We start from the raw sequence: 26,886 nt of genomic DNA, 5'->3' as shown, positions 1-26,886 counted from the left end.
CCAGCGTTAAGCAGCTCTAGCAGCTGCGATGGTGGACAGTTAAGATTATATATGATGTAAATATATTGTGGGTATGTCAGCTCCCCCAAACCATAAAACTTAGTTTAATGACACCACGTGCTCACCGAGAGCCATTCAGGGCTTTTGCTTTGGGCTATCCACATAAATAACCTTCAAAAGTTTGAAACTACTAAATTCACTTAGAAGCCACGGGTATTTCGGCTAATGTTCCGAGCGAAAGGGGAAAGCCCGGGCTTTAAAAATCCTGGATTATTATTATTTGTTGTTTTTTCTTCCCACCCGCCCCCCCTTCCTTCCTCTGTGTCTCTTTGAAAGCACACAAACATTGGAACCGTGGGTGTCTCTCTCTCTCCTCTCCCCCCCCTTTCCCTCTCCCTTCTTTTCTTGTTTGGAGGCCTTTTTAAAAAGTCCCCACCGTGTTGACACGGATGACAGTGAAGGTAAGCGATGTTTCATTTCCTTCTTGACTTTGCCAGAGTTCTTTTTAGGAGGGGGACTGAAAAGCAGGAGAAAGGCGAGGGGGGGGGGAGGGAAGAGGAGGGGGCTAGGTGGTGAATACCGAAAAGCCAACGACAAGCCCAACAGCCAAATATTAATCAGTCCTGAAAAATTACTTTTTAAAAAGACAGGGAAGAGGCCTAAATAGTCCCACGTTGTTCGCTGGATAAACGAATAATTAATCATAAAGCTGTATATACTCGGCTGGTTCGCGTTATGGTAATGGAAAAGTTTGGACGTCTCCGCGCGAAGGGTCCCCCCCCCCCCCCCGGATAAAACAAAAGTACATCTGATTTTGTTAACCCTAACCTGTCAAGCCCAATTATTCTTTGGCAGACTTCCGATTAAAGGGAAAGGAAAGGCCAAGATTTAAAGGGGGGGTGGGGGAGGAGGGCAACCGAAAAACCTGCAGATAAAATAGATTAAAACAGATGTGGAGAAACACCTATGGGTCTAAGACAAGAGTTACCTACATATAAGTTCTTTTCTGCACCTGAGTAAATAGGTAATACACAAGTATTTCCAAACATCGGCGAAATATATCATATGCCATTTTATGTTGCTGTCCTCTTGGGAAATGTACGTTATAAAAGCATGGGGCAAAATAAATGACAATTTTTGTTTTAAAAAACAGCTCTGGATCAGACAAGAAAGCCTAGACCTTTGATCTGCTTTGCCCTGGCTTTATTAACACTCAATGCCTAAACAAACAAGTAAGCAAGTAAAGAAAGAAAGAAAGAAAATTACAAGCTGAGCCGGAAAAGGGAAGAGAGACTTTCAAATGGACTGTAAAATTGCAATAAAATAAATTGTCATTGCCTTAGTGACAGTATTATTTGATCCTGCCGGAGACCACTCAATAATAATCACAATAATAAAACCAGTGGACTACAAAAACAGAGCCGAGTGTGTCGGTGGTAGGAACAGCCTGCCAAGTTGGCAATTTTTAGCAGGCTGCTCCAGTTCTGCCCTTAGAAGTTTCCACCATCATGCAAAGAAATGTTTGTTTCCTGGTTCAGGAAATGGCTCCATTGTTTGGAGTGTGTCAAGGAGACACTATAAAGGTTTTTATTGAGCTATTGAAATCCCGCATTCCAAGTTTGGTTCTACTGTAAATAGTTCTGAAGATAGGTCAGGCATACCCACCTGAGAGTGTGGATCTGTGAGGAGGTGTATACAGTCAGCATATAGACAACAACAAAAATCCCAAAAATGCATGCACAACCTTCCTTCCCACATCCATTGGCCTCTTTAGTTAGCGAAGTTAACTTTTGAGATTCTTGGACATGTTAAATAAAGAAGACTGTATAAGCTATTTTTTAAAAGGCCTTAGGAATCTGTGGGGTGAGGTCTTCAAGCACCCGGAGAAAGATAGGGCAGGTTTGGCTGCACTTTCTTCTCCTTACATAACATCTAGAAAGTGAAAACTTTCCCCAAAGAGCCCACTTGATACAGCCGTCCAAATTAGCCTGCCCTACCCGACTGTCCTGCTGTACAATCCTTAGCTAATTCTATTATATACATTCCTCGGATAAAACATTTACCTTCACAGAGTCCATGGGAAGTGATCTAGACACAGAACTATATGCCTGAGCCCACTGATTCTCTTCAGTGGGATTTTAAAAAAGATATAAAATGGATTCTTTAGCAGGAATGTCACAAACAATACATTCTTGCCAAATAACCCAGTTTTAAAAATATCCGAACGACTGAGATTTTGGAAATGGGAGAAAGAGAAAGGAAGAGACAGAAACGTACCAAGTCCTTTGTACATCAGTGGAAGTACTCAGTGCCATACAATGTTTACATCAAAAACTGCTCAGCATTTCAGGCAAGGCCCAACCTTTTCTGAAATGCTAGTTGGGGAAGACAGCATAGAGACAGACAAAAGGAATGCACACAACTCACAGTACTTTGGGGGGAGAAAACAAGATTCGCAAGTGTCCCCAGGCTTCCTTAGTTGAAACTAAGACCAACGCAATCCTATGCATCTTTGTTTCCAAGTCAACCCCAGGGACTCCCTTCCAACCTGAGGACTCAGTAAGACCCATTGGTATGAAGAAGACTCCAAAATCCAGAGACAGAAACTTGTGAAAGTTTGGATTTAGCATTTTGGTTTTTGAGAATATCTTAACTCTCCCATTGGATGCAATAGGATTTCAAAGAGGTTTGCTGTAGTTCAACCACTGCCTCAGGGTTTGTTTTGTTTTTTAGCTTGACCAGGTAAAAATCAAGGGGATCCCCCCTCCTACCTGAGATTTTTTTTGTACCAAACAAACAGTAGGTTAAAGAGGGGTGGTGGTGGTGGTTTTTGAATGATAACCACTTAACCACTTAACCGGAGCCCCTTGGGGATAAGGCGGTATAAAAATCTAATAAATAAATAAAATAAAAATAAATAAATAAAATTAAGAAACAGGCACCTTAAAAGAGTCCTCCTTTCCACAACCTTAATTGTTTAAGTCTTCTTTAACGTTTATTCAATATGACAAAATATATATGTTCCATGGTCTTTCACATATGAAATTACAACCAATAAATATATGGAATACAACATCGAGGAGAGGAAAGGGATTACTGGCTAGAATGGCGTACATGTAAACAGAAGGTGTACATTTGTATGAAAATTCAGCATATCGGGTTTTTTGTTTGCAAAGCCACATTAATTACGAAGCAAATAAATACACAGGAATATTTAAGTCCAGAGACTTCACTGCTCTTCTCCCCTTCCCCGCCCACTCCCAAAACAGTGCTTTCATATTTTTGCGCAAATCTCCCAGGGGAGACGCTAAAACAGATTTGCTCATTGTCCATTCACTTTTCTTTCATATGCAAATAATACAAAAATAAGTCACTGAGGAAGGGGGTGGTGGTGAGATAATAAAGTGAAACACACACATACAAACACACGCGCACCCCAGTCCCGAGGAACTCATCTCTTACGAGCATGACCGCCCCCCCTCCCCGCCCTCCCCAACCTTTCAGATTAAGTGCATCCAGAAAACCACATGTGGCAAACTTTCAATGCGCCTCAAAAGTAAACAGGGGCTCTCGCCCTCAGGGCACGCCGCCCTCAGGGCACGCTTCTCCGTCCCAGGCACGTTTACTCGGAAGTAAGTCTCCATGGAGCCCAGGAGGACTCACCCGCATCTCAAGCGTGCCCAGGAATGGCAATTTTCAACCTCCTCGGCCTTGGATGGGAAAGTCTGGAGGCATCTCCGACTTCCGAGTTCTGGTGCTAGGGACCAAGGCTTTTGGACTTTCTCAAAGTCGTGAAGATACCATCCCTCCTCTCCTCCTCACTTCAAAACTCCTAACAGCTTCCAGGATCATGTCCTACACTTATGATAATACTGTTTCTCGTGGTGATGTTGAAGACCCGTCAAACGTCCCCCATTCAACTCTGGACCGGGTTGTGAGTTGACCCAACACATGTCTCCCTTCCCACCTATCGGGAGGTTAGAGAGCGCGGCTTGTTACGAGTCCTCCAGAGTAGCTTAACTGTGGCTTCTACTGGAAGCTAAAAGGGGGGGGGCTTTATTTTGCATACTAATAAGAAAACGCCTTTTGTCTGATAGATTTGCCAGAGCGAGTAGCTCAGGTCAGTCCGCGACCACCCCCACCCCCCGCCTTTCCCACTCTCCTCGCCCAAGCCCCCCCCCAAAAAGTTTTCTCAAGATAGGTTGCTCACTTCTTGTCAACACGACCTGGTTCCCACCCCCTGCCCCTGCCCCCGCCGCCGCCGCCGCCGCCCCCACCCCGTCCCAGACTTCTACCTAGAGGGCTTCTTTGCTTTTCATTTTGGAATCTTTCTTCCATTTCATCCGCCGGTTTTGAAACCATATTTTGATTTGCCTCTCATTCAAACACAGGTTGTTGGCAATCTCTATGCGCCTCCGGCGGGTGAGATATCTGTTAAAATGGAACTCTTTTTCGAGTTCCAGAGTTTGATAGCGAGTGTAGCTGGTTCTGGAGCGTTTGCCGTCTGCTTCTGGAAAAGAAAAGGCAGCGCATAAAAAAAAGAGAGCACAAAACAAACCGACCATGAAGTTGTTGGATTTAAAAAAAAAAAAAGAAAGAAAAAGGATGGAGGGGAACAGCGTCAGAAAGGCTACAATAATGTGAAGGAGATTCTTTGGTTTTACATAGTTTTTTTAAAAATGTTTACTGGTACATTGGGGTGTTTGTGGGGGGAGGGGGTCTAATACCTTCTCGCTAAAGTTTGGAGTTCAAGCTAAGGTTAGCCCCCAAGGAAACGATTTCTACTCAAACCACGAGAAAAGTGCCTCTGAGAAGGAAAATTAGACCTCGCCGTCCATTTCCTAGGCTGCGAAAGCCATAGCTTATGGAATAAATGTGGCAACGCTTCTGAAAACCTATAAACCCTCTTCAAGAAAGCCCGCGTTTCCAAATTATTTCCCACCCTTTAAAAAAATTCTTTCCTTCTCCTCTACCTTACCGCCCCCAAACAGAATATTGCCTTTATACCCGTTTTGTTTCTATGATCCAATTATGCCGTCATAAATTTGGGCGTATATAGCCTCTAAGCCTTTTAGAGGACAGTTTTACGAGCAATTGATGCCTTAGTCGTAAAATTTACGACCCCAGGTTCCCCCCCCCCCTTATTATTTGCCCCGTATGGCCTATAAAACCCAGGCAAATCCTGTGAAACAAAATCGAGAAGCGAAAGTTTACCGTGGCTCATGTGGAGTTTGGTCATCCACGGATATATTTGTGGAGGCGGCTGGTGCGGCGGCGGCTGATGGGTCTGCCCGCTTTGCTGGGCTGTTTGCACCGGTTCATTCTTGATTTCCCCACCGCTCTTAGATCTATCTTCCATCGACGTGGTGGAGGTGTTGCTGTTACCAGTTTTCTGACTGTAAATTCCTGGGTTTAGAGGTGCCTGGTCGTCTCTGCCTAAAGTGTGCCCTGAAGATCCCATGACTGTACAGGAAGGTCGGTCGGGGTTAGTTCTGGGGGTTGAAGACATGTCCACACCGTTCAGAGAGTTGGAAGCCCCAGATGAAGGGAATGTAATGCTCAGATCCAGCCCACTGTAGCAATACCTGGATGGCTGAACCTCAGCCACAGATCCATAATTCCCATAATTTTGCATGGCATAGGCTGGGACATTTGGATTTTGCTTATAGAACGAATTGGCTACGTAGGAACTCATGTCAGGAATTATATTTTCCCCCACTCTCTCTCTCTCTCTCTCTTTCTCTCTCTCTCTCTCTCCCTCGCTCTTTTCTCTCACACCCCTTTGATTAGGCTTGATTTGTGGCCCTTTTGAAGTTCAGGTTTTTTGTTCTCTAAAGTGCAGAATTTATAGGTGGAGATCCTTCTTTTCTTTATTCTATGTGCGCTGCCCAAATATGGGATGTTTAAATAGAATCACGTGACAATGTTGGCCAGTCATAAATTTGGCTTGATGACCCCAGGAGGTTATTGATGGAAGCCCGTGAAACGTATGTGAGATGTTGGCATAGCGAAACCGGGGGAAAAAAAGAGCCCCACGCTCAAAACACGGAGACAATGAGACTATAGCGTCACCTGGTGCCGGGTCTGGGGTATGACGTTTCATAAAATACTACCCCTCTGCTAACGCTCCGGGCTGAAGGGCGTGGAATACCTCAATACCCACAAACGCCTAAATCTTCCAAAGGATGGAAGGAAGAGCTGATTTCCCGTCCACAAGGACTCGCAGGGAATTTTCTGCCTTTGCAGTCCATAATGTGAAATACGGCCTGGAGAAGAAACGTGTGCAAATAATATTTCCTCATCGATAGACCCGATATGAGAAGCTACCCCGTTGAAGTAGACGGTGTTGTGTACTTGTGTGCTGCGACTGTCTGTGCCTCTCAGCCCCAGGCGAGTGCTGCGATTTGGCGCAGACGTTATTCGCCAAGAGCTGGGTTCGAATTCTCTTGGCGTGCCAGAAAGTCCACATGGGCTGGGCCGCAGGCAATTCTCTCAGCACGCTTTGTATGTATTCAGATCATGTGTCTGACGCACATGTCTGTGCCATGTGTTCTTTGCATGCATGCATGCATAATGAATCGGACAGAGCTGCTGTTGATGTTCATCCATATGCAGCGGATGGGATCCAAGGCTATATTAATCTTCCGGTCTCTGTGTGAAGGATCTGTGGGCTGTGTTCGTAGCTGTGTGGCTGCGTGTGAGTGTGAGTGTGTATCCAATGGCGGTTGTGAATCAAATCGGCCTGGCCATAAATCATTTTCATGCTGTGGGCGAGTGAAATAAACATACACCTTGTTTCTCGTTTATATGGTCTGTATGTGAGCTTTTTTTTGGGGGGGGGACTCACAGGTAAAGGTATATGTTAACATTTCCCTTGCTCGTTTCAAACAGGAGAGTGGCTTTATCTGGCCAGTCTAGAGAGAGAGAAAGGAATACGCCTTTAGGAATACTCACGAGACCAAACAGGATTCGTTTCCATTTTACTGTATGGTTTCAAGGTAGGGAAGGGCCGAGTGGAAACCGAATTTTCCCTGATTTTGCTCCAGTTTTTGTGCAATGTTTGGAGTTGAGGTTTGTACGGGAGAGATTTTAAAGACCTCCTGGTATCTTACACCTTAAACCTCTTATACTGTTTTAAAGGCCTTTATATAATCTTTAGCTATTTTTAAGAGGGTGAGTTGTTTTTTTAATTTGCCAGACCTGCAGCCAAAAGTTCAGCTCACAGGACTGATCAAAATATTTAAATATTCCATTTCATTCGGAAGAGAGAGATGCGTGGCTATGTACCTTGAAATAGAGATATGTTTGCTTTATATATTTACGGTAGAGATATTTGCTGTCTTCAATAACCTTATTTAGAATTTGAGTTCTGTCTCTCATGCGCACACTAGCATGAAGAAAGAAACAGGGACTCTCCTTTTCTCTCTGACACACACAGGGAGTGCAGAACATGTCTGCTGATGCATGCACACCCTAAGAAAACTGGAAGGGCTCTGGAAAAGCAAAGATGAGAAACCAACAAACTGCCCGAAAGCATGTTGGTCTTTTGTTTAGTTCAGATGGGAGCCTGGGGGGTTCCACAGAACATGTTAAGGGGTGGCTCAGGCTTCTCGCTGGTCGATATACTTGAGATAACAAAGATTTCGCTTGCAAATTTGTATCTCTTTCTAAGACGCCTGTGAGGTAAAGCAAGAAGGCTCAGAACAATTCCCGACTCAGAATCACAATGCAACACCAATGGCTGCGATTGCACTCTGAGGTACTTATTGCCAATGGGACTTTTTAAGCCCCTGCCCTCCCAAAATGTCTTTTTTAAAGGTTTTCTCCCACTATCCAGCGTATTATGCCGGAATAAATTTAGAAAGGGGTAGGAAGAGTCCCTGGACCGGTCCCAGCTTCACTTTGGAGATTTCAGGGTAGCGGAAGGAGGCAAGAACCGGGGAGTGGGGCGAAAACGCTGCTCGTTGCCTAGAATTTTGTTTTGGAAGGGACGTTTGACCTCGGAGATGCTGAAGCAAGACCTTCTGCCGGGGCTTTTGAAATTACAGAGCCAGAAGGGATGGAAGCAGGTTTCCCAAGGTTGTTTTTCAGCGCACAGGGGCGAATAGGGGCTCTCCACCTTTTGGCGTGTTTACACACGCACCACACACACACACTCTCTCACACAGAGAGAGAAAAGGATCCCATGCGGGCATCACTGAAGGCATGGACTGCTGGACTCCGTGAGATTTACTTCCGAGTAAACTCGGCTCAGTTGATAGTGAGAGGCGTTGGAGGAGCCTGCAGCATCGAAAAGGGGGTACAGGCGCGTAATTCTGCCCCTTCCACCTCGAGCGTCCCCATTAAAATTCCAAAAGCCACCCAAGTAAATTTTAAAAATAATATCCAGTTTTTATTAAATACTCAACCATAGTCCTCTGGACGTGACCTTTATACATGATGTTAGAGAGTGTTAACACGAAGGGGGTTGTCCGCGCCCCCCTTTTTTTCCTGCTTCCTACTTGCTCTAATTCCATTCACTTTATACTGTTTGAACATTACAGTGCTAAACATAAATATAAATACAAGAGACCACAAATACAGCTAAAAATATTCACACAGAAACTGTCACAGTTGATAGTATGCATCATGACCCAGGTAGTGTTTAAATACAATTAGTTTACTCTGGAAAAAAATGCTATATTTAGGTAGACATCGCTTAGAGGCTCGGAAAAAAGGGCAGAATGGAGGAAACTTCTCTCTCTCTCGCAGGGACAAGGAATTCAATGGTCCCCCCCCCCTCCTCCCCGTTCTAATTATTATTTTGGAAGCCAAACACTGCATAGAGTTCATACTGACACGGTCGGTTTCCAGTGCAGCCAGAATCAGCCCTGCAGGGCCTTTTTGTGAGCCCCGTTCTGTCTTCAGAGAAGGAATGGAGAGGTGGCGGAGGAAAGGAAGGGGGGGGGGGCTGTGATGTTGCATTCAATACAGTCCGTATGCAAAGGGGGATAAATAGGCTGGGGGTGGGGGTGGGAATGAAGGAGAGAAGGTAGGTGGGGCTGGAAGGTAAAGGTGGCCTTCCTAGGTAGAAAGTCAAGACAGTTTTGGACCTCGTTCTGAAGTGGGGGTGCTGGGGATAGGGCGGTGTGGGGAGGGGGAGGAGAGGGCCAGGGAGCTTTCCCTGCATCCCCCAGAGTCTCTCGTTCACGCAGCCCCAAAGTCTGAATGGTGAAAGTGGTAACAGGGGTGTGTGGAGGGGAGGGCGAGCAGCAACGTGGGGTGACGGTGGCGGCGGAAAGGGGGCACCGTGTGTGTCGGAGGAGAGGGAGGGGTTGCTGGGGAAGGTGCCGCGCTGCCCACGTTCATTCCTTCGGCTTCTCTTCCTCTGTTTCTTCTGGCTTCTCCTCCTTGGCCCCCAGGCTATCCGCGGCCGCGCCGGCGCCCCCTCCCCCAGACAGCGTGGAACTCAAGTTGCTCTCTTTTTTCCATTTCATCCTCCGGTTTTGGAACCAGATCTTGATCTGGCGCTCCGTGAGGCACAGCGCGTTGGCGATCTCGATCCGCCTCCGTCGCGTCAAGTAGCGGTTGAAGTGGAACTCTTTCTCCAGCTCCAGGGTCTGGTAACGGGAGTAGATCTGGCGGCCCCTCCTGCGGTCTGCTCCGTAGCCGACCCCTATGGATTCGGAAACCAAACAAACTAAAAACCATTAACCACGGGGTTGAAAAAAACCCAACCATAAATGCACAGAGAAAAACAGGGGAGAAAACGGATGCCCGTCGTCTACCTCCAGCCCCATCTTTTAGGGTCTGCCTTCATTGTCATCCACCAACACGCCCCCCTCCCTCAAAAATCTAATTCTGTTCCTTAGCCTAGCTGCCCATTAAAAACCCAGCTGGGAGGAAAGGGGGAGGGGGTTGGGATCGAATTGAAACCTTCTCCCCACCCCCCATCTTATTTCCAAAGATTCAAAATGTCTTAGCTTTAATTATTTCTCCAAACTCTACCAAAAAAATCTCATTAGATTTTTACTCCAACGTGGCTTTAATTACGAAGAAGAGACCCTCCTTCTCACCTACGATGAAGTCGAGCGACTACATAAATCCCCCTTTCCCAAACCTGTTATTGGACAAGACATTTTGCATTCTCTCTCTCCCCCCCCCCCCTTCGTAAAAATACCCTTGCTCACCTATCAGGGATATAGAGATGTGTATGTGTGGTGTGTATATACACACATGGGACACAACGAATAGAATATATTGGTTAATGCATACAAACACACATACATAGACACCTCAGTTCCAGTCTGTCCTTCAATCCCACCCAGCCCCCCTTCAAAGAAAAAAAATAAAAGCTGAATGCACTTTATTATAGATATTTTACACTCTCCAAGTCTTTTAATTAGAAACAGCATAACAAGCCATATTTGCTTGCAACAACTTAACAAATAAAAGGCCTGTAGCGGCAACTGTGAGGAAGCTATATTATTGTTTTTATGGGGCCATAAAAAGTAGCTGAGACTGTTCTGCTAGGGAGACGGTCGTAAAGATGGTTCAGTTTATTTAATTTATCTCTGCAAGCTGTAAAACTTACCACTGTGGGAGTTCATGCGCTGCATCCACGGGTATATCTGAATGCTAGTTTTCTGTTCCTGGGATGTGCTCCTGTTTTGGTCACTGGTAAAATCCTGTGCAATGGAAGTTTGTGTATTATGTCCCATAGAATTTTGCCTGCAGCTAGAAAGCATGTCTTTTTCTTGATAAAAGGCATTAGATCCGTAATCATAGGGTCCTCGAGTGGAGCTAAAGACAACGTTATCTTGCGGTGAATAAAAAGGAGATGAATAGATCCTGTTTTGAGCAACCGCGGCTCCATAAGTTGAAAAATGCCTTACAGGGTCATAGGCAGTGGAATTCAGAGCCACGTTGGGCAGCACCTCTTGACCACTGGTGAGGTGGCAGGACAGCGACGGGTTTGTGAAATAGGAATTCATATCTTCCCCCCTATACCTGGCTGTATGATTTCTTTAATATTTATTTCTGTCTCCAGTTTGTAGTCTGAACTAGATTGTTATAGGGACGGCTCCACTCCAGGACAGACAAAATGACAAAGTCAGCTGATCTGTTGTGAGCCAATAGGAAGCTAGATGTCAAGACACGGAAAAATTGCTTTTGCTTGTGTTGATTCCCCAGTTGAAACTAAGTATGCATTGAAAGTAAGTCTTGAAATTCTAAATATAAGATGGTTTAGGAGAAGGGGGGGCGGGAAGAGTAAGTATGGTTTCGGGGGAAGGGGGGAGGAGGGAGAGGCACAAGAAAGAAAGAAAGAAAGAAAGAAAGAAAGAAAGAAAGAAAGAAAGAAAGAAAGAAAGAAAGAAAGAAAGAAAGAAAGAAAGAAAGAAAGACTAAAAAATCACAGTCCAATTAGACTTTTTTTTTTAATTAAACGATTATGAAGATCTGGATGTTTGGTTTCCCCCACCTCCTAGTGCTTGCTTAATACCTAGCTACCCAAATAGGCCAGAAATTATAGCCATAAATCTCAAGTGTGCATAAAATATTAAACCATAAATTCTCTTTCCCTCCACTAATTTACTATTGGTCAATAAATGTGGAATCAAGTGCTTGTGTTCCTTGCATGACCATCTTGAAAGCAGGGAAAAGGAAACAGGATGACACTGGGCAGATACTGTGTGTGTGTGTGTGTGTGTGTGTGTGTGTGTGTGTGTGTGTGTGTGTGTGTGTGTGTGTGTGTGTGTGTGTGTGTGTGTGTGTGTGTGTGTGACTGTTTTAGGGCATTTCTGTACTTTACAATTTTAAGAACTTTGCAGCCCCTCTCTCTGTCTTTCTCTCTACTCCTTTCTCTCTCTCTCATATCAAACCACAACATTCTGGTTTCACCTTAATCCTTCTTTTTTAGCACATTCCGAAGGTTCTGTTTTAAAATATTCGCTTAGTAATTTTTCAGAGAGTTTGGAAACTGCTAGAGGAATGTTTACATACATATACACCGTTAACAGTGCTCAAAGCTTGACTTGTCCCTTTGCAGTGGAGTGTGTTGGAAAGAGCAGGTCATGTTTACGTTTGCCCCCCCAAAAAACTAAAAATGATCCCACCCACTATTTATGGCTCCAGATATCTGTCGCTGATTAGATAACTTCCCTGGAAATGTTTAGTTAGATTAGAGAGGAGATTATATTCTCCTCCTGTGTGGATTTGCAACGATGCACTAATTGAAATGGACAGCAAATCTCATTTTAATTTCAATCCAGAGCCATAAATTGTTCCTTCAATGTAAAATATACCTGCTGATCTGTAAATAAAGCCTGCCTCCTTCAGCATTCCACTGGCTTGCTGTTTAAAAAATCATGTAGGACTAGGAAACCTTCCCATGTACTTGTTTGAGGACCTTTTTGTGGTTTTGTTGTTTTATTATTTTGAAAGTAGCAATCTATGTGGTGTAGTCCATGAAATGAAATCAGACGAATATCTGGAAAGCTGAAGTGTATTTCTCAGTGGGTTTTGTTCGTAATTAATCAATACTTTTCAGATTCCTCTATGAGGGGAAGCGTCCCCAGCAGATTTTAGTTGGGAATGAAGGGGAGTACATCCCCCACTTCGCCCCCACCCCCAAGCCCTGCTTTAACAGAAACCCGGATGCCAGAGGATTTTATGATCTTTTTCCTCTGTGCAACAAAGCAATCAATGGTAGTCATAAAACCATAAACGAGACTACAGCTGACAAAAAAAGGTCTCAAGGATTCATCGTGTACAACATTAAGCGTTGCTTGAGTGTTAGTAGGGAGAGAGAAAAAATAAAGTTTCCCACCTTTTAAAAAAGCAAATGAGGACATATGAAAAGACTGCAAGAAAATGTGGATTGTTATGAAGCTCAAGCCCCACTTGAATAGTCATGTCTGCCATCCGGCAGCAGCTGTCATTCAAACTTGTACACACTGAAGGCTGGAACACAGGGCGCCCATTCCCCAGTAAGCAGACTTTGGGGCTTCTGGTTGATTTGTTATCGTTTCTTCCTTTTTTCAGCTATACACAGCATTACTGACAGGGAACCTATACTCACACACACCCTTACTTTCCAGAGGGCGGGGGGTGGGGGTGGGGGGGAGGCACCATAAGGTAACCCCCACCCCTCCCCAGTCAGAAAGATATACATAACAATACACCCACTGTGCCTTTACGTATAGGCATGTGTACACGGAGACGGTAGGTCAACAGACAAACAGAGGGACATAGGAAGTCGTGAATACAATGGAATCCGTTTTAGTCGGAATTGCTCTGAAAACCAATGACATTAATTGGAAGGCTTTAAAATGCTGGAAGGTTTCTAGACCCAGTCAACCCAAACTGGGAGAGCTGGGCGCTCTCCTCATGCGCACATCTTCCTTCCTTAATGAACGTTTGAGTTGTCTTGCTATTGAAAAATCTCCTTTCCTATATACCTGAGTGCTTGCTTGTATGTAGACTGGGCAGTGACCAATAACAACCACAGAACCCTGCGATGAAAATTAGCAATGTATTAATTAAAAGGACTCCTGGCTTTTTTGTGTGTGGTGGAGGCACTGTGGGGGGGGGGGAGATTCTCTAGTTTTGGAGACTTTTTAAAACATAACAATCTTAATCTCAGGGATTTAAGGTTTAGGACGAAGGGTCTGGAGAGTCTGCACAGGTCCTGTTTCGGAGAGACCCTGTTTAACTACCAAGTGACTCGGAGTGGAGAAAGCGAAGTGTTTTATTACTTTTCTAAACAGAAGAGAATATCTAGAAGTCTGGCGGAATTATAGGGAGGAGAAACAGCTGGGGCAAAGACATTCAGCAATGGAATGTCGTGCTCTTAACGTTTGGTTCGGTGGGAAAAGAAGAGGGCAAGACCATACTGGACAGAAACAGGGTAATTACATTCTTCCCCCAAGTATTCTTAGCTAATGTACACTTTATATATTTCCTTGGGGGGGGGGGGGAGAAGATAGTGTTAAGATCTGGAGAATATGGGTGCAAGGAACTCTCTTCCTCGCCTTTCCCCCCTCTCTGAAAATAATGTATAGGGAAATGTGTAGGACTCTTTCTCATTAAATTGGTCTGCAAACAATTATGTAAACTCATCAGCAGAAGCAAGAACAGATGTTTTATTAAAACTGCTACACAGCAGCGAAAATATGCCCAAGTCCTCGAGTAGATCTTTAATAGCAGCCGGGTCTCTCTCCCCCTCTCGCTGCCCCCTGGAGTTAAAAAGCCCTCAGAAAGCTGCAATAACATCCTCTGTCTCATAAGCTGCTTTCCCGTTTTTGTTTTTACCCCGATTTTACCCCACACTGATGTAAAGGAGTTAAAAAATACGTCTCTTTAGAATTCATGCTTTCTCTCTCTCTCTCTTCCTCCCTCCCCCCTCTCTCTTCCTCTCTCTGTTGTAATTAGCAAATTGATGAACTGATTTAAAGAAAAGCTTCAAAATGCACAGTCAACACATGTGTTTTCTATCCCAGTAATTGCTAAAAGGGAGAAAGAGCAATCCTTGAAACACACACACACATTCTCTCTCTCTCTCTCTCCAGCCTGGTAGCTCCCTTCAGCAAGATGCTGTCCGATTTTGATTTTGCTATAAAAATTTGGACCGCAGACGTTTGTTTGTTTCTAAAGAGAGGAGTTGGGGAGGGGGGCTGTTAATGAGACAGCGAGCAGCTGAGATAGCTAACACAAGCGTAGCCAACACAAAACTTCATGATTTCTTGCCCAGTCTGTTGCCTAGGTGTAGAAAACTGCTTATTCATAAATGCAGGTTGTGTCTGGTTGGCTTTAAATATACATCTAAAATTGCCCTGGGTCAAAAGCATTTGTTTGCTGTTCATGTGTTGGGTTAGCTTGCACTCTGGACTGTACTGGTTTATTATTCATGGATAGATTGATTTGAACTTTCCCTATTGACACACACATGCCCTGTTTATCGTATGTTGCTCGTGTTTTCCCTCTGAATTTTTAGCCAGTACGGAGAGGTACCAATGAGTATACCATGAGTGAAAAGGCAAATTTGCGAGTGGACGCATTGATGTGTACCTATGTATAATAAGCTGAATGTGTTAATATAATGGAATGCATAAGTTGATCTAAATTTATCTAAAAAGAGATTGTTTCCTCCCCCTGTAAAAAAGGGGGGGATTTGTTTTGATGCACAAAACCACAGAAAGAGCAATGTTTTCAGAGAAAACCGGATAGCAAATAAGTCTTGAGTGAGGTCATTGTCTTCACAGGAGAAAACCAGGCTATTTTCTGAGTGTCCTATGTAAATACACGTGGTACCTTTCGCTGCATACCTCGTTGGAGCTGATCTCACCTTATATATGTTATCTCGGCCTTTTTAGACTTGACATTTATTACAGGCAGGAGCTCCTTGCCTTGTAATTATTTATTTAGAGCGCTTGCACTCGAGTTATCCCTGCTCCTACAGAACAACCTTCTTAATCAAATGATGCTTCTGCCCGTAAATAACTGGGGTGGTGGGGGTGGGAGAAGCCAACTCAGAATACTCAGAAACGCCACCAGCCAATGGTGCCTGACGGATCTGTTTGCGATGTTATGATCCAGCCCTTCTATTACAGTCATTACATCTCGGTTATTTTCATCATGCGGATTACCGGTTTCCAGCAGAGTTTGGGGTCCCCCCCCCCACCTTTATTAACTCAACCTGGCTGCAAATGGATTTCAATGTGTTGACAAAAAACAACAACCTCCAGAGCAGGAAAGTTGAGAAGCCCCACAAACCACTTCTGTTGACAAAGAGACACACATTAAGAATTAGTAATAATCCAGGAAGATTTTTCTGTGTCGAAAAAACTCCGTTTCCAAGGTTCGGCCTGTAACTTTCTAACTAGCCTTTGCTGGACGGAGAAACAGTCAAAAAATGTACGATGGTGTTTATGGCAACGTAGAGCCCTGGTTGATTTGAGGTTCCTTGCTATAGCTTTATGAGAAACTGCTGTAGATTCTAACTTTCAGGTAGTTTCTTGCTATCCCTGCCATCAACCCTACCCTGCCATGCTAAGTTTCCTTCCAAAAGTAAAGGTTCCCAGTTTTGACATAGAACATTGCTGGACTCCCAGGAGTACCTAGTGGGGCAATTCGAGAGTGGAGGAAAGAGTGTGCAGGAGTGGGGTGGGAGAACCAGCCTGTGTTGTTGTTTTTTTCTAGTTTGGCAACAACACCATGCCCCAACCATTGGACACGGTTTGGGAAAGGAAAGGGGAGATGGGGGGTTCTGGAAACGGTCAAAACACACGTCTGTGAATGGCAAAACCATTGTGGCGTTTAATACCCTTTCCAATCAATTGCCTCCTGGCTGGTAGATCAGTAAGGATTCAAGTTCTTTTCCTAAGGTCCCTAAGTGTTTGTGTAGATCTCTCCTTCCCGCTTTCCTGATTCCCTAACTTGCTGACGCCTAAACCATTCGTGCCTTGCACATGCGTGCCCCGTTTGTACATTTCCCGTTTGTTGGTTTGTGTATTTATTTCTCCTCTCTTCTCCTTCTTGTTTCTCATTTCAGATCTCTTGCTTCCTCCTCACCCCCAAGATTCGAAACCTTCCGGACTTCCAGGAGGATCTTCACAAGTAACTGCCACTATTGTTGACAAACATACCTTCTGCTTTTAATCTGTCCTAATTGTTTTTTTTAAAAAAAGATTAAAGCTTCTTATCGCCCTAAAGAATTGTGAATGTGTCTATATCTAGTTAACGTGAAAACTGATTTGCCTCCCTATAAATATTTAGTCGTTTTCTGCTTATTCTTATTTTCTTTTCTTTTTAAAAATATTCCTTGCGATTTGGAATGTTCAGGGTCTGACAGTACAAGGGCCAACGATATTATTGGTTGCTTTGATCCACTGGGGAGTTGTGTTTTGGGGAGAGGGTTTTTTGCTAGCTCCTGTGGAATGTCTATTATAGCCCAATAGCACAGCAAACTTCACCAAAGGATGTTCAGTTTCGAGAACTTTATGGTTGGCTTGGATTACTCCGTTTTATGGCACGGAAATGTTCTCTGCAATCATTTCCCTCTTTCCTTTTGACATTCAAGAGAGTTGCGGTCATGACGTCACACCGAATTGTCATGGAGAATAGCTACCGGCTTAAAAATTATAAAGCGTGATATTATAGAGCAATATAAAATATGGATATAAGGAACTACTTATGCCCGTGAACAGATTAAACAAAGAAGAATACGATTTTAATACGTTCAGGAAGAATAATTCAACAATGAGAAATGGTTGTCATTATCTATGAGTTCTTATTTTATTTTATTGTTTGCACATGGGGGTGGGGGAGAGGGAAAAATTAATCTTGGGACGCCAGGAGAGAGAGGGAGAGGAGGAGAAGAAACAATAAGTCAATAAGCGAAGACGCAATATTATTTGCCTTAATGATGTGTGTTTTTATAAGAAGTGATCGCTTAGAAAGAATTAAGCCATATATTTGGAGAGGCGTTTTTTCCCCACTTTGGAAAACGCAGACAAATTTGCAACGCCTTTAACTGAGCCAGGATTTAATATTTGGGGCTCTGCTTCAACTTACTCATCTTCCCCATCCAGGAGTGGGACAGGAGTGGCGATTTTGAGCCCAGGTGTCTTTTTCTGTTTTTATGAATGCATCCACGCTGGAAACTATGAAAGACATTGCCTCGTGGTGGGGGGGGGGGGGGAGGAATTTCTCAAACAACAACAAGGTGTGTGAAGTGGGGAAGGGAAGCCAGAAAAAGAGAGTGCCACTGAATAGTTCCCATCTCAGACTGCCAAATAGCTTTGGGAGACCAAACTTCGTAAAGGTTCGAGTCTTCGACCAGCACCTTAATAGGGGGCTATATATGTGATGGCAAAAGGAACAGCGGGCAGGGGGCCCAGCTTTAAAAGTAGTAAAAGTCTGCTTGATTCCGGCCTTTATGGCAGACCAGTCTTTTCTCTCCCCGACTGAAACAACGTTATTTTCGACTTGCTCTTTCTCTCCCCGCCACCCCTTTCTTCCACCCACCCTCATTCTCCAACAGAAAGCGGGGGCGGGGGGGGGCACACAACCAAACTGGGGAAGTGTTGGCCTGCCAAGTTTCAGTCACTTGGTGGCAGTATACAAAACAAGTAAACAACAAAAGAGAGAAATTAAAGGGGGAAACAGAAAGATTGGGGGGTTTTTTTCTCCAAATTTCCACTGTCTATAAAATGCAATCTAAAGGGTTTGGGGGTTGGGGGTGGGTCGGGGAGTTGTGTGTCCTGCCAGCCTGTACGATGGTACAAATCGGGAAGGGGGATGTGCCTAATAATCCGCGTCAGTCCAAGGCGACAGAGTGAAACAGGTCAACTTTTGCAAAGTCCGGCCTGAATCTGTTCCATTGCTTTTTTTCAATTGAATCACAGACCAAAAACCTTTGACTCCATGCCAGCGAACTTTGCTGACAACTTTGCAAGGGCTGGAACGATAGAAAAGCCTCTCCAGACCGAGAAACTGGCGGCTCTGTCCAAGCAGTCCCGAACAGAGTTCCTCTAGCCTTTGCTTTCAGTTGGCTTCGACTGGAGTAACTCTGCCCAGGCTTAGACGACGTATTTATTACATTCGGTTAATGGCCTGGGAAAATGAGCTAGGGTCTGTCCCAAAGCTCCTGCCAAGATCATAGGTAAGTGTCACAAATCAGCTCCTTAGTCCTATAGCTTTTGAATCCAATGGATGTTCCTAGAGGTAGACAGCTCGTGTTTCGTTGGTTTGTTAGAGGGCCATTTCAGATTGTATACCCAGCACTAGGCAGGGACGCATTCCCAATTCCTGAACCTCAGACTGGTGAACTAGAAGAGCCCAAAAAGATTGGGTCCTGAGACGTGATTTTGCAACTGGCTATCCACACCAATACCCGGAACAGCCACCTTCATATATTTCAGCCCCGTTCTCCCCTGATTAATAAATACAGACATGGGGAAAGGGTGGAGCGCACGAAGCTCCCAGTAGCAGATACATTTCTAGACAGTCTGCCATAAGAATTCAAGATGGCCCTTTCCATATCGACGTATTTCCGCCCAGCCAAGTCATCGGATGCCATGCAGGGGTGGTTTCAAAATCCGGAGAGGCCCCCAAAGCTCAAGCCAATTTCTCTGCGGACTCTCCCATGCCTAGGCGGCTCCCAAAAAAAGGCGCAAAGACGGGGGAAGGCGGAAATGTAGCCAGTCGCTTTTGAGGACAGAAAAATCAGATTGCAGAGGGGAAGTCGTGCTAGCCAATTGCAGCATAATAGAGCAGAAGTCCAGGGACACCACCATGCCTCAGTTTGGGACCTTCTGCCTTCTTCTATTCTTTCCCACCATGAAATTTGGAGAACTTTGACTGAGAAAGGCTCCTGCTGGAATCAAAGGTGCCCCTGGACTTCTGTTTGATAGATAACATTTGCAAACATTTTTCATTACCTCCCAGACACAATTCCTTAAATCATGCAGGTCCTCTTCTCAATTTCTTTTTAAAATACACTCACCCCAGTGACTAGTCTTTTAAAATCCAGATGTTCACCGAAGCTCTGTTTTGTCTGGGTATTTTTTTAAACAATAAACCTGCCCATTAAGAATATTTAGGGGCACGATCCAACAACCGGACACCCCTTGGTTTAAACCGGAGATCTAAGCACGTGCTTCAATCGTCTCCCACTGAAATCCACCAGCCTCCAATGTCTTTACATTGGGAGGGAACCATTCCCCCACACACGCACACACAATCCAATTTCCGAAATTCTAGACAGGGGTTCAAAGCAGCCCATAACTAGGTGAAACCGACCACTCACGTTAAGAAACCGGAAGTCCTCACTGCGCAAACAGAACAGCAGTTCTAAAGAGGTATCCGAGCCAAAACCACACTGAAAATTGGTGTCAATATCGCCCCTACCCCAGCAATAATTCAAGGCATGTTTTTGATGTCGGCTGCTACTGTCGCTTTGCAATCAAACTCTATTTTCCCCCCCAGCAAACTTGCTCTTCTAATTGCTCCAGGTTCGACCACCGATGCAGGAAACTGTAATTATTTCCCCCCTTCTTCCATGCACATGTTTCCCATCGCTCTCCCCCCCCCCTTTTCTCCACACCGGGGAATGAAACAGGGATATCACATGATTTCAAGGAGTGCATCCATTACCACGCTTTTAAAAACTTTGGTTAATTATACCCTATTCCCTCCAAGCCTCGGATACCCTCGGTGAAATGAAAAATCGGTGTATTGCTAGGAGTATTGTGGGTATTGCGATCATTCTAACGACCCTTCTGCACGAATGGTTTTGCTGCCTTCAATTTAATGGCACTCATCTTAATAAACGGATATGATTGCTCGCTGCCAAGTCAAATGTGTGGGTTTTTTTCAGTGTCCGCCTTTACTGCAGGGTTTGTGGCGCTACTTGGGGATCAAACGCTGGTTTTGAGGCCAAAACTTCAGCGGCAGCGACAGGGGCGAATCTGGGTCGCAAACCATGGATTCTCCTCTTCGCCCAGCGTGTCTGTCAATAATACTTGGGCCTTTTCGCTACGACCCCCTGGTCTTATAGCGACGATGTGAATAAAGGAAGCCTACCTATTTACTTCGGGCACGGCTGGCATACAAATCAGGACGTGGCTGCCTGTTTTTCCTCTACCCACCCAAATGCTTTGACTGTACGAACGACGGCAATATGTCAGTTTAAGGAGAAAATCAATAGGTTAAAATGCGTTTTGTATGGGCGATCCTCAGCCCTGAAGAGAGAGGCGATTGTTGGGGCAGGGCAGAGGAAACAGACACGCCAAATCAGGGGGGGTTTTTTGTAAGTGAGAAACGCGAGTGACTGAGAGTCATTCACCAGAGCAAAGCTAGCTCGACATACCAGCGAGGGAAACAACCGAGAGGTGACCAGGAAAAAGACCCTTTCGGCAACTCTGTGGTTCACAGCATCACTGTCGACTCGTAAAAAATTCTTCCCCGCGACCCTCATCAGACCATCAGCACCGCACATATCTAGAGGCGCCCTGATTTGGCACCCCAAGACTTTACCCGTCACCCGGTGCCAAACAGAGAAAGCAGGTCCTGCCCATGGACCTGAGCAGACACAGCCATTTTAATGTTCAAGAACTGCAGCCCCAAACAATTTACTAGCACGTAAACGTGTAGCTCGCAGAGGCCAGGCGACCAGGCATACGTCACGACCCAGAAATCCGATCCTCAGAAACAAAACCATCTCATAGTCGGTTCTACAAAGGCACTAGCTGATCTCTCTCTCTCTCTCTCTCTCTCTCTCTCTCTCTCTCTCTCTCTCTATCTATCTATCTATCTATCTATCTATCTATCTATCTATCTATCTATCTATCTATCTATCTATCCCTCTGCAGCCATTCGTCCGTCTTTAAACCACATATTTATATATATTTATATATATTTATATATATATATTTATATATATATACATATATATATACACGGAGCACTTACCATTTGTATATATACACGGAGCACTTACCATTTGTAGTGTTTGTGCATCTCTTATTTACAGAAACCCAAGGAGGTTGCCTGGTGCTGTTGTTTCCTCCAAGAAGAAAATGGCAGGCACCACCAGGAAGCATTGGATCAGATATCTGAACACCCACCCGAAGGATAACGACCGCTGACTTTTGCCGTTTTGCTTTGTTTTTAAATAAACAGTAGTCATTCATTGCAACCCACGGAGCAATCCAATTAGAGAAGCGCAACCCTTCGAAAAGCCCCGCACCCCTTATCCTCAGTGGCAAATTTAATAGCAGCGAGGCCTTTATAAACCTGGATGCGGAATGTGTTAAATATTTCATTAAGGAATCGAGTTGAAGGCCCTTAAAATGAGAGACAAACAGGGTGCAGTTCTAAAGATTTGCATTTCCGCATATTGTATTAATATTGGCAAGGGGAAGCCATTTGTAATAATTCAGGAAGGAACCTCGGTCTTTGTTCCCCTCCCCCCCAATCCTTTATTTTTTGACAGAAGTGCGATTGTCTCAGCCTTCGTTTTGTTATTGTTGTGTTTCGATTATTTCGTAATTATTGGAAGGTTGCCCTGAGCAACGTTGGTGGAGAGAACCCACGCCAAAACAGTCTAGACAGGACAAGACATTTTTTAAAAAAACCCTCTTTCCTTTGATCAGCCCGAGGTTATTAATAGATTAATATATTGGGGGAAAGAAAGAAAGAAAGAAAGAAAGAAAGAAAGAAAGAAAGAAAGAAAGAAAGAAAGAAAGAAAGAAAGAAAGAAAGAAAGAAAGAAAGAACTCTACTAAAACACCGAAGGAACATTCTGAATCAATTCGCCAAAACTGTTTTCAGGGAACAAAACAGAAAGTGAGCAAAACACTCAAACTTGTCAAATGTTGGAAGGGAGAAAACCCACTGAAAACCCAGCATTCTGCAAAGCACATTCGGTTGGGTAAGAGGTTAAAGCAGAAGTAGCCGGTGGAATGGAGAGATCCTGAAAGCCAGGCGTCATGAGGGTTCTTTGGGACACCACCTTTTCGCAAAACAAAAAACAAAAAACAAAAAACAAAAAAACCCTAGGGGGGGGCGGGAATTAGGGCGAGTCTGACACAGCACCGGGCAAAGGGAAACAAGCCAAAATGGAGAGGACAGGCTTCTCCAAGAAAACCTTAAAATTCAAGTCTAGGACGGCAGGCTTCCAGCAGAGACAACTGAGAGGAGACTCCGGGGTGGGGGAATAGAAAAGCCAAGGCACCTCCCGATCCACAACAAACAGAGCCGGCCCATAATTGCTCATTAAAGATGGCCCTCCCTCTCGCCTGCTTGTTGGCTGCACACCGGAGGGGGGGCGCCGTTTCCAAGATGAGGCTCCGCACTGCGCATGTGCCAGAAGCACCCAATGCACTCTTATGAAAAGTTGCCATTGTTTATTTTTTTAATAAAAAAAGCCTTTTTCTATATATATAACATATATTTCGGACTCAATGACCTTTGCCCAATCTTATGCTCGACCCGGCCACTCTCCTTGGCTTTAACCGGTGGACTGTACTACCGCGGGCGCCTTCTCCTCCGCCTCCCCCCTTCCTCTCCAGCCCTCCCCACTCCAATAAACACTGCACCATTGTACAGGGGAGGCAGACTGCAGTCGACTTCCTCCGCTCTCCAGCAAACCAGACCGCAGTGACATCACCGCCAGCAGCAAACCCGCGCCCCCCCCGCCCCTCGAATTAACCACATTTGCGCCGATCTTGCCTGATCATATTCTATCATAAGCAGGCAAACATCCCTCTTCTCCTTTGCCTCGCGAAAACGATGCATCATTATCTTTAACACCCAGCGCCATGGATCATTAGTTACACATTTTAGCCAATAAGGGAACACTTACCAGAACTCTCCCTCTTTCTGTCTCTCTCTCTCTCCCTCTTTCTGTCTCTCTCTCTTTCCTTTTCTGCCTCTTTTCTGTTCCGCTGACGCTGCGTTCAGCTCCACAGAAATATTAAAAAAAAAGAAGAAGAGAGAAACGACAACGACAAAAGGGGAAAAATAAAAATAAACCCAAACGTAAAGCAGTCCTTGGGATTTTTTTTTAAAAAACATGAGGTTATGTCTAGGGGATGTCTATCTTTTCCCTTAAAAATTTTTTAAAGGTATTTACAACTCCTTCTTCCCCTCGCCATCGCATTCTCCCAAGGAAATGTGGTGCGTTTTTGCCCCCAGGGGTGGCGAATGAGAGGAGGAGGGAGGCGAACCAGCCGCAGCAGTAAACTCATTATTGCTAAAATGCCCAGAGCAACCAACAATTCCAACCCCGAGGAAAGGAAAGGGGGATAAAAAAAGAACCGAGACCAACCCCTCCCTTCCCCCGCCCCTCCGCAAAAATACTAATAATAATCAAAGGAGAAAAAAAATACAGATACCATCGTACCCCCGATTCACTGGCACTGCTTGGACTGTTAAAGAAAAGAGTACTGCGAAAGAGTCATAAGAGAAACCACAATAAAAAGTTCACGTTCATGGATGGAGTCCACATGACTTCCTGTGGCCAATCCAACTTGTGATTCAGTCGTAAACTTTTATTGCTCAGCTGTAAATTTTCTGCAAACAACCAAGAATGCGTTGCATTTTTTTCCCCGGCTGTGGGTGTGTGACGAGCGCAAACGCTCTTCTCTGTCGCCATGTTTATAGAATTCTCCTTTCTCTTATAGCTACATGTGTGTGAAGGGGTGTGTGTGTGTTGCTGGGTGTGTACAAACACACATAAACGCACACATGCACACTTCGCTTTCCAAGGCTTCCTTTTGTCACCCGCATTTCCCCCTCATTAAAAGACATGAATACCGGATACATTTGGCCAGATCAGAAGAGGCGGAACTGGTTTTTAAGCCTATTTGTTCATTTCTTTCCAAACAGGCTAATATGCTGGGGGAGGGAGGAGGGGGGAGCGCCAGTCATGCAATGCTACTCTCTCTCTCTCTCTCTCTCTCTCTCTCGCTCGCTCGCTCGCTCTCTCTCGCTCTGTCTCGCCTTGTTGTCGCTAATGTGTTTATGGTTTCCATTTTGGACTCTTGTTCACTTATTCCGGGGCAAACACACAAGTCCAACGCCCCCCCCCATCACATATTTTAATTGAGCAAACCAATGAGGGGAGGGATCCAAACCAAAGAAACAAAGAGAGACGAAAGGGAATGTGCCCAATTATGACTGGGTGGTTATATAGCCACAAAGATGATATACCCAACACCTTTCTTCAGTACACAACAGAATTCATTATAAACACCGTCTCCGGAGAAGGCCTCTCCCAAACCTGAGTTCAACTCCAAATGGACCTTTTCCCAATATGAGAACCCTTCCTGGGAAGGTGAGTTTTCACACGTTCCAAACACTGTCATGCTCATTTCATCAGCTATTACACTTTCACTTTCTGGAATCCAGAGGCTGGAAGAGATCGTGTACACCGAAAGAGGAAATACCCTCCAAAACCCCCAACTCCAGTTCAATGGGACCCCCTCAGGTTCACACCAAGCATTTCGGCTATACTGGGACATAGATCGGAGTTTGAAATAACCCAGAAGAACAACTGTAACCAAAGACTGACCGAGCAAACGCCCTTCGGATTCAGCAAGGGCCCTGTCCAAGTGACCGGTATCAAAATCAGCTTGATTCCGAATTAATACATAGCCATGCAAATCATTATTTAGACCAGCATTATTTAGACCTCCATATCTAGACATAGTTTCAGAGCTGGCTGTTCACTCATACTCAGGTCTCCAGCATATTACTATTACTGTTACTATTACTATTACTAGTAGTTCTACTAGTCCTACTACTGAAATGGCTAGAAATATGTTTTCGAGCTAGGGGGGGATAAGCAGTGTTAGGTGGAACCCTGTGATACCCAAGAAATCTCAGGGATTCCCTCCTCTCTGAAAAGTTATAACTCAGAGGAAACCGTGGCAGACATAAACAGAAAAATGACAAGTAGAAAGACAGACAAACATATTATGTCTGTACATGCTGGACGTGTTGACACTGCTAACTTCAGAGACACCCACAGAACTAAGTCATAACCTTGGGAGAATCCGAGTGGCGGGGCTAGAAAAGAAAGCCATCCTTTGTCCAAAGATATCTGTCCGACTTTACCTGAACTCCACTAGATGACAATAGGGCCGGATTGCACCCATATATCCTTTCTCTTCCCCATGGCAGTTAACTTTCCCTTTTATGTTTCAGGATTCTTCACTGGGGAAGGAAGAAGGGAGAATGCTCGCGTTTTCTCTGTCTAAGCGCGGGTGTGTGTGTCTGTCTGAAGCCGCATTATAGGTTGTAATCCAGCCGGATGGGGAGGGAAATTACTTTTTTCACTTTACAAACCGCCCATAAATTTTATAACAGGTAGTTAAAAGTTACGACGGGGAAGGAACCGTCACAACACGGCTCTGGAGACAGTCTCCGTTTTCCAGGGAGGAAAAGGGTCCATAAAGAGAACAGGGATTTAAAAACAAAAAACCCTAAAACCTCTGGACCAAGCGCCTAACCTGTCCTCCGCATTTCCATCCCCTGGCCAAGGGGCGCTTCGACACGTTTCCCTCATCCCATTTTGTACCTATTATGTGTTCCCTTCAGACGACTCTCCCGCCTTGTGGGGATAGCCGCACCCCTGCTGCCCTTGAGATGCGGACTTTTCCTTCGCACCTGGAAGCGGGAGGGTGGGAAAGAAAGTGGCTGAAGGTCTACCCAAGTGTCCCCAAACGAAAACTCAATAACTAACTTGAAATTGAGAAAGAAAAACAGAAGCAGAGACAGAAAGAAAAGGCTCTAGGAAGAAGGAACAGGAGAAATGGGGAAACTTTCCCTTCCCGATTTTGGGACTTTTCCCCACACCCGTCTGAAAACTTGAGTCCGGAAACTTTGTGAATGTCTGAGACATATCATTTGTGTACATTCCCGAGTAGGGAAACGAAACTCTTCCCCCCCCCCCACCCCACCCGCCTAATGGGTACATTATCATGTAACGGCTGCTGTGATTAGAATAATAAATTAAGAGAAAATGAGCAATATGTTCCGTCGCAGCATTTCGAGGAATGATATTTTTCACACATCACAAATGAAGATTTGAAGGAATTGTGATGGGCTAATAAAAAGAAAGAAAGAAAGAAAGAAAGAAAGCACCGAAGAGGATGATATTTCTTCTCCAGGCGGGTGGATGAATCTCATTTCGGTAATACCGAAGTAATGATCATTTCCGAATCAGCCACTTTGTGGAAACCGTTATCTTCTTTCAAATTACTTCGCCCCATAAAAATGGCCTTTCTCTCTCCCCCCCCCCCCTTTGCTTCTTTTCTTCTCGGTCTGGAAATGATGGAGTGATTACCCCCTTCCCCAAAAATCGCTTGTCATCTAAAGATGCCAGTCGGTTGTGTTGAC

General features: G+C 44.8%; 3 protein-coding genes and 1 long non-coding RNA gene across 12 annotated transcripts in view; 1 reads left to right on the top strand and 3 right to left on the bottom strand.

Moving 5' to 3' along the window:
• Positions 1-25,841, bottom strand: part of LOC125428118 (homeobox protein Hox-D3-like) — a 129,018-nt gene extending 103,177 nt beyond the window's left edge. For 2 of the 3 annotated variants that reach the window (XR_007243773.1, XM_048487761.1), the window contains exon 1: positions 23,880-23,926. Coding sequence is in view for 1 of the 3 variants with exons in the window: in XM_048487761.1 (XP_048343718.1) it covers positions 23,880-23,882 (3 nt within the window). In the remaining 2 variants the exon portion in view is untranslated. Of the gene's footprint in view, positions 1-23,879; positions 23,927-25,602 lie in introns of those variants that run through there. The other variant, XM_048487766.1, reaches the window with a different exon arrangement.
• LOC125428128 lies at positions 206-16,691 on the top strand. Its single transcript, XR_007243775.1, has 2 exons — positions 206-461; positions 16,532-16,691. It is a non-coding gene; the product is annotated as an uncharacterized LOC125428128 (long non-coding RNA).
• HOXC5 (homeobox C5) lies at positions 2,974-5,944 on the bottom strand. Of its 2 annotated transcripts, XM_048487781.1 has the most exons (3): positions 5,586-5,944; positions 5,215-5,492; positions 2,974-4,510 (listed from the first exon to the last, which is right to left on the bottom strand). In XM_048487781.1, the coding sequence occupies exons 1-3, from the start codon at positions 5,693-5,695 to the stop codon at positions 4,296-4,298; spliced, it is 603 nt and encodes a 200-aa protein (XP_048343738.1). In that variant the 5' UTR covers positions 5,696-5,944; the 3' UTR covers positions 2,974-4,295. The 2 variants fall into 2 exon arrangements, with proteins under 2 accessions (XP_048343738.1, XP_048343737.1); XM_048487780.1 differs by having other exon boundaries at positions 5,215-5,937.
• Positions 8,367-26,886, bottom strand: part of HOXC6 (homeobox C6) — a 45,616-nt gene continuing 27,096 nt past the window's right edge. Inside the window, exons 1-3 of one of the 6 annotated variants that reach the window (XM_048487778.1) lie at positions 23,888-23,906; positions 10,574-10,667; positions 8,367-9,655 (exon numbers count right to left, since the gene is read on the bottom strand). In XM_048487778.1, coding sequence (XP_048343735.1) covers positions 9,345-9,655; positions 10,574-10,598 — 336 coding nt within the window. In that variant the 5' untranslated portion in view covers positions 10,599-10,667; positions 23,888-23,906 and the 3' untranslated portion in view covers positions 8,367-9,344. The other 5 variants (XM_048487776.1, XM_048487775.1, XM_048487777.1 and 2 more) reach the window with 5 other exon arrangements.

The sequence above is a fragment of the Sphaerodactylus townsendi genome, linkage group LG03 (assembly GCF_021028975.2).
Source record: "Sphaerodactylus townsendi isolate TG3544 linkage group LG03, MPM_Stown_v2.3, whole genome shotgun sequence".
NCBI lineage: Eukaryota > Metazoa > Chordata > Lepidosauria > Squamata > Sphaerodactylidae > Sphaerodactylus > Sphaerodactylus townsendi.
This window is presented reverse-complemented; position numbering and strand designations above follow the sequence as displayed.

Excerpts from the sequence above, each read along its gene's own strand:
- HOXC5 (XM_048487780.1), bottom strand. The coding sequence starts at position 5,695 with ATGAGTTCCTACGTAGCCAATTCGTTCTATAAGCAAAATCCAAATGTC. Across the intron at positions 4,511-5,214 it reads CAAACTCCACATGAGCCACG|AAGCAGACGGCAAACGCTCC; the intron begins GTAAACTTTCGC and ends TTTCTTTTCCAG.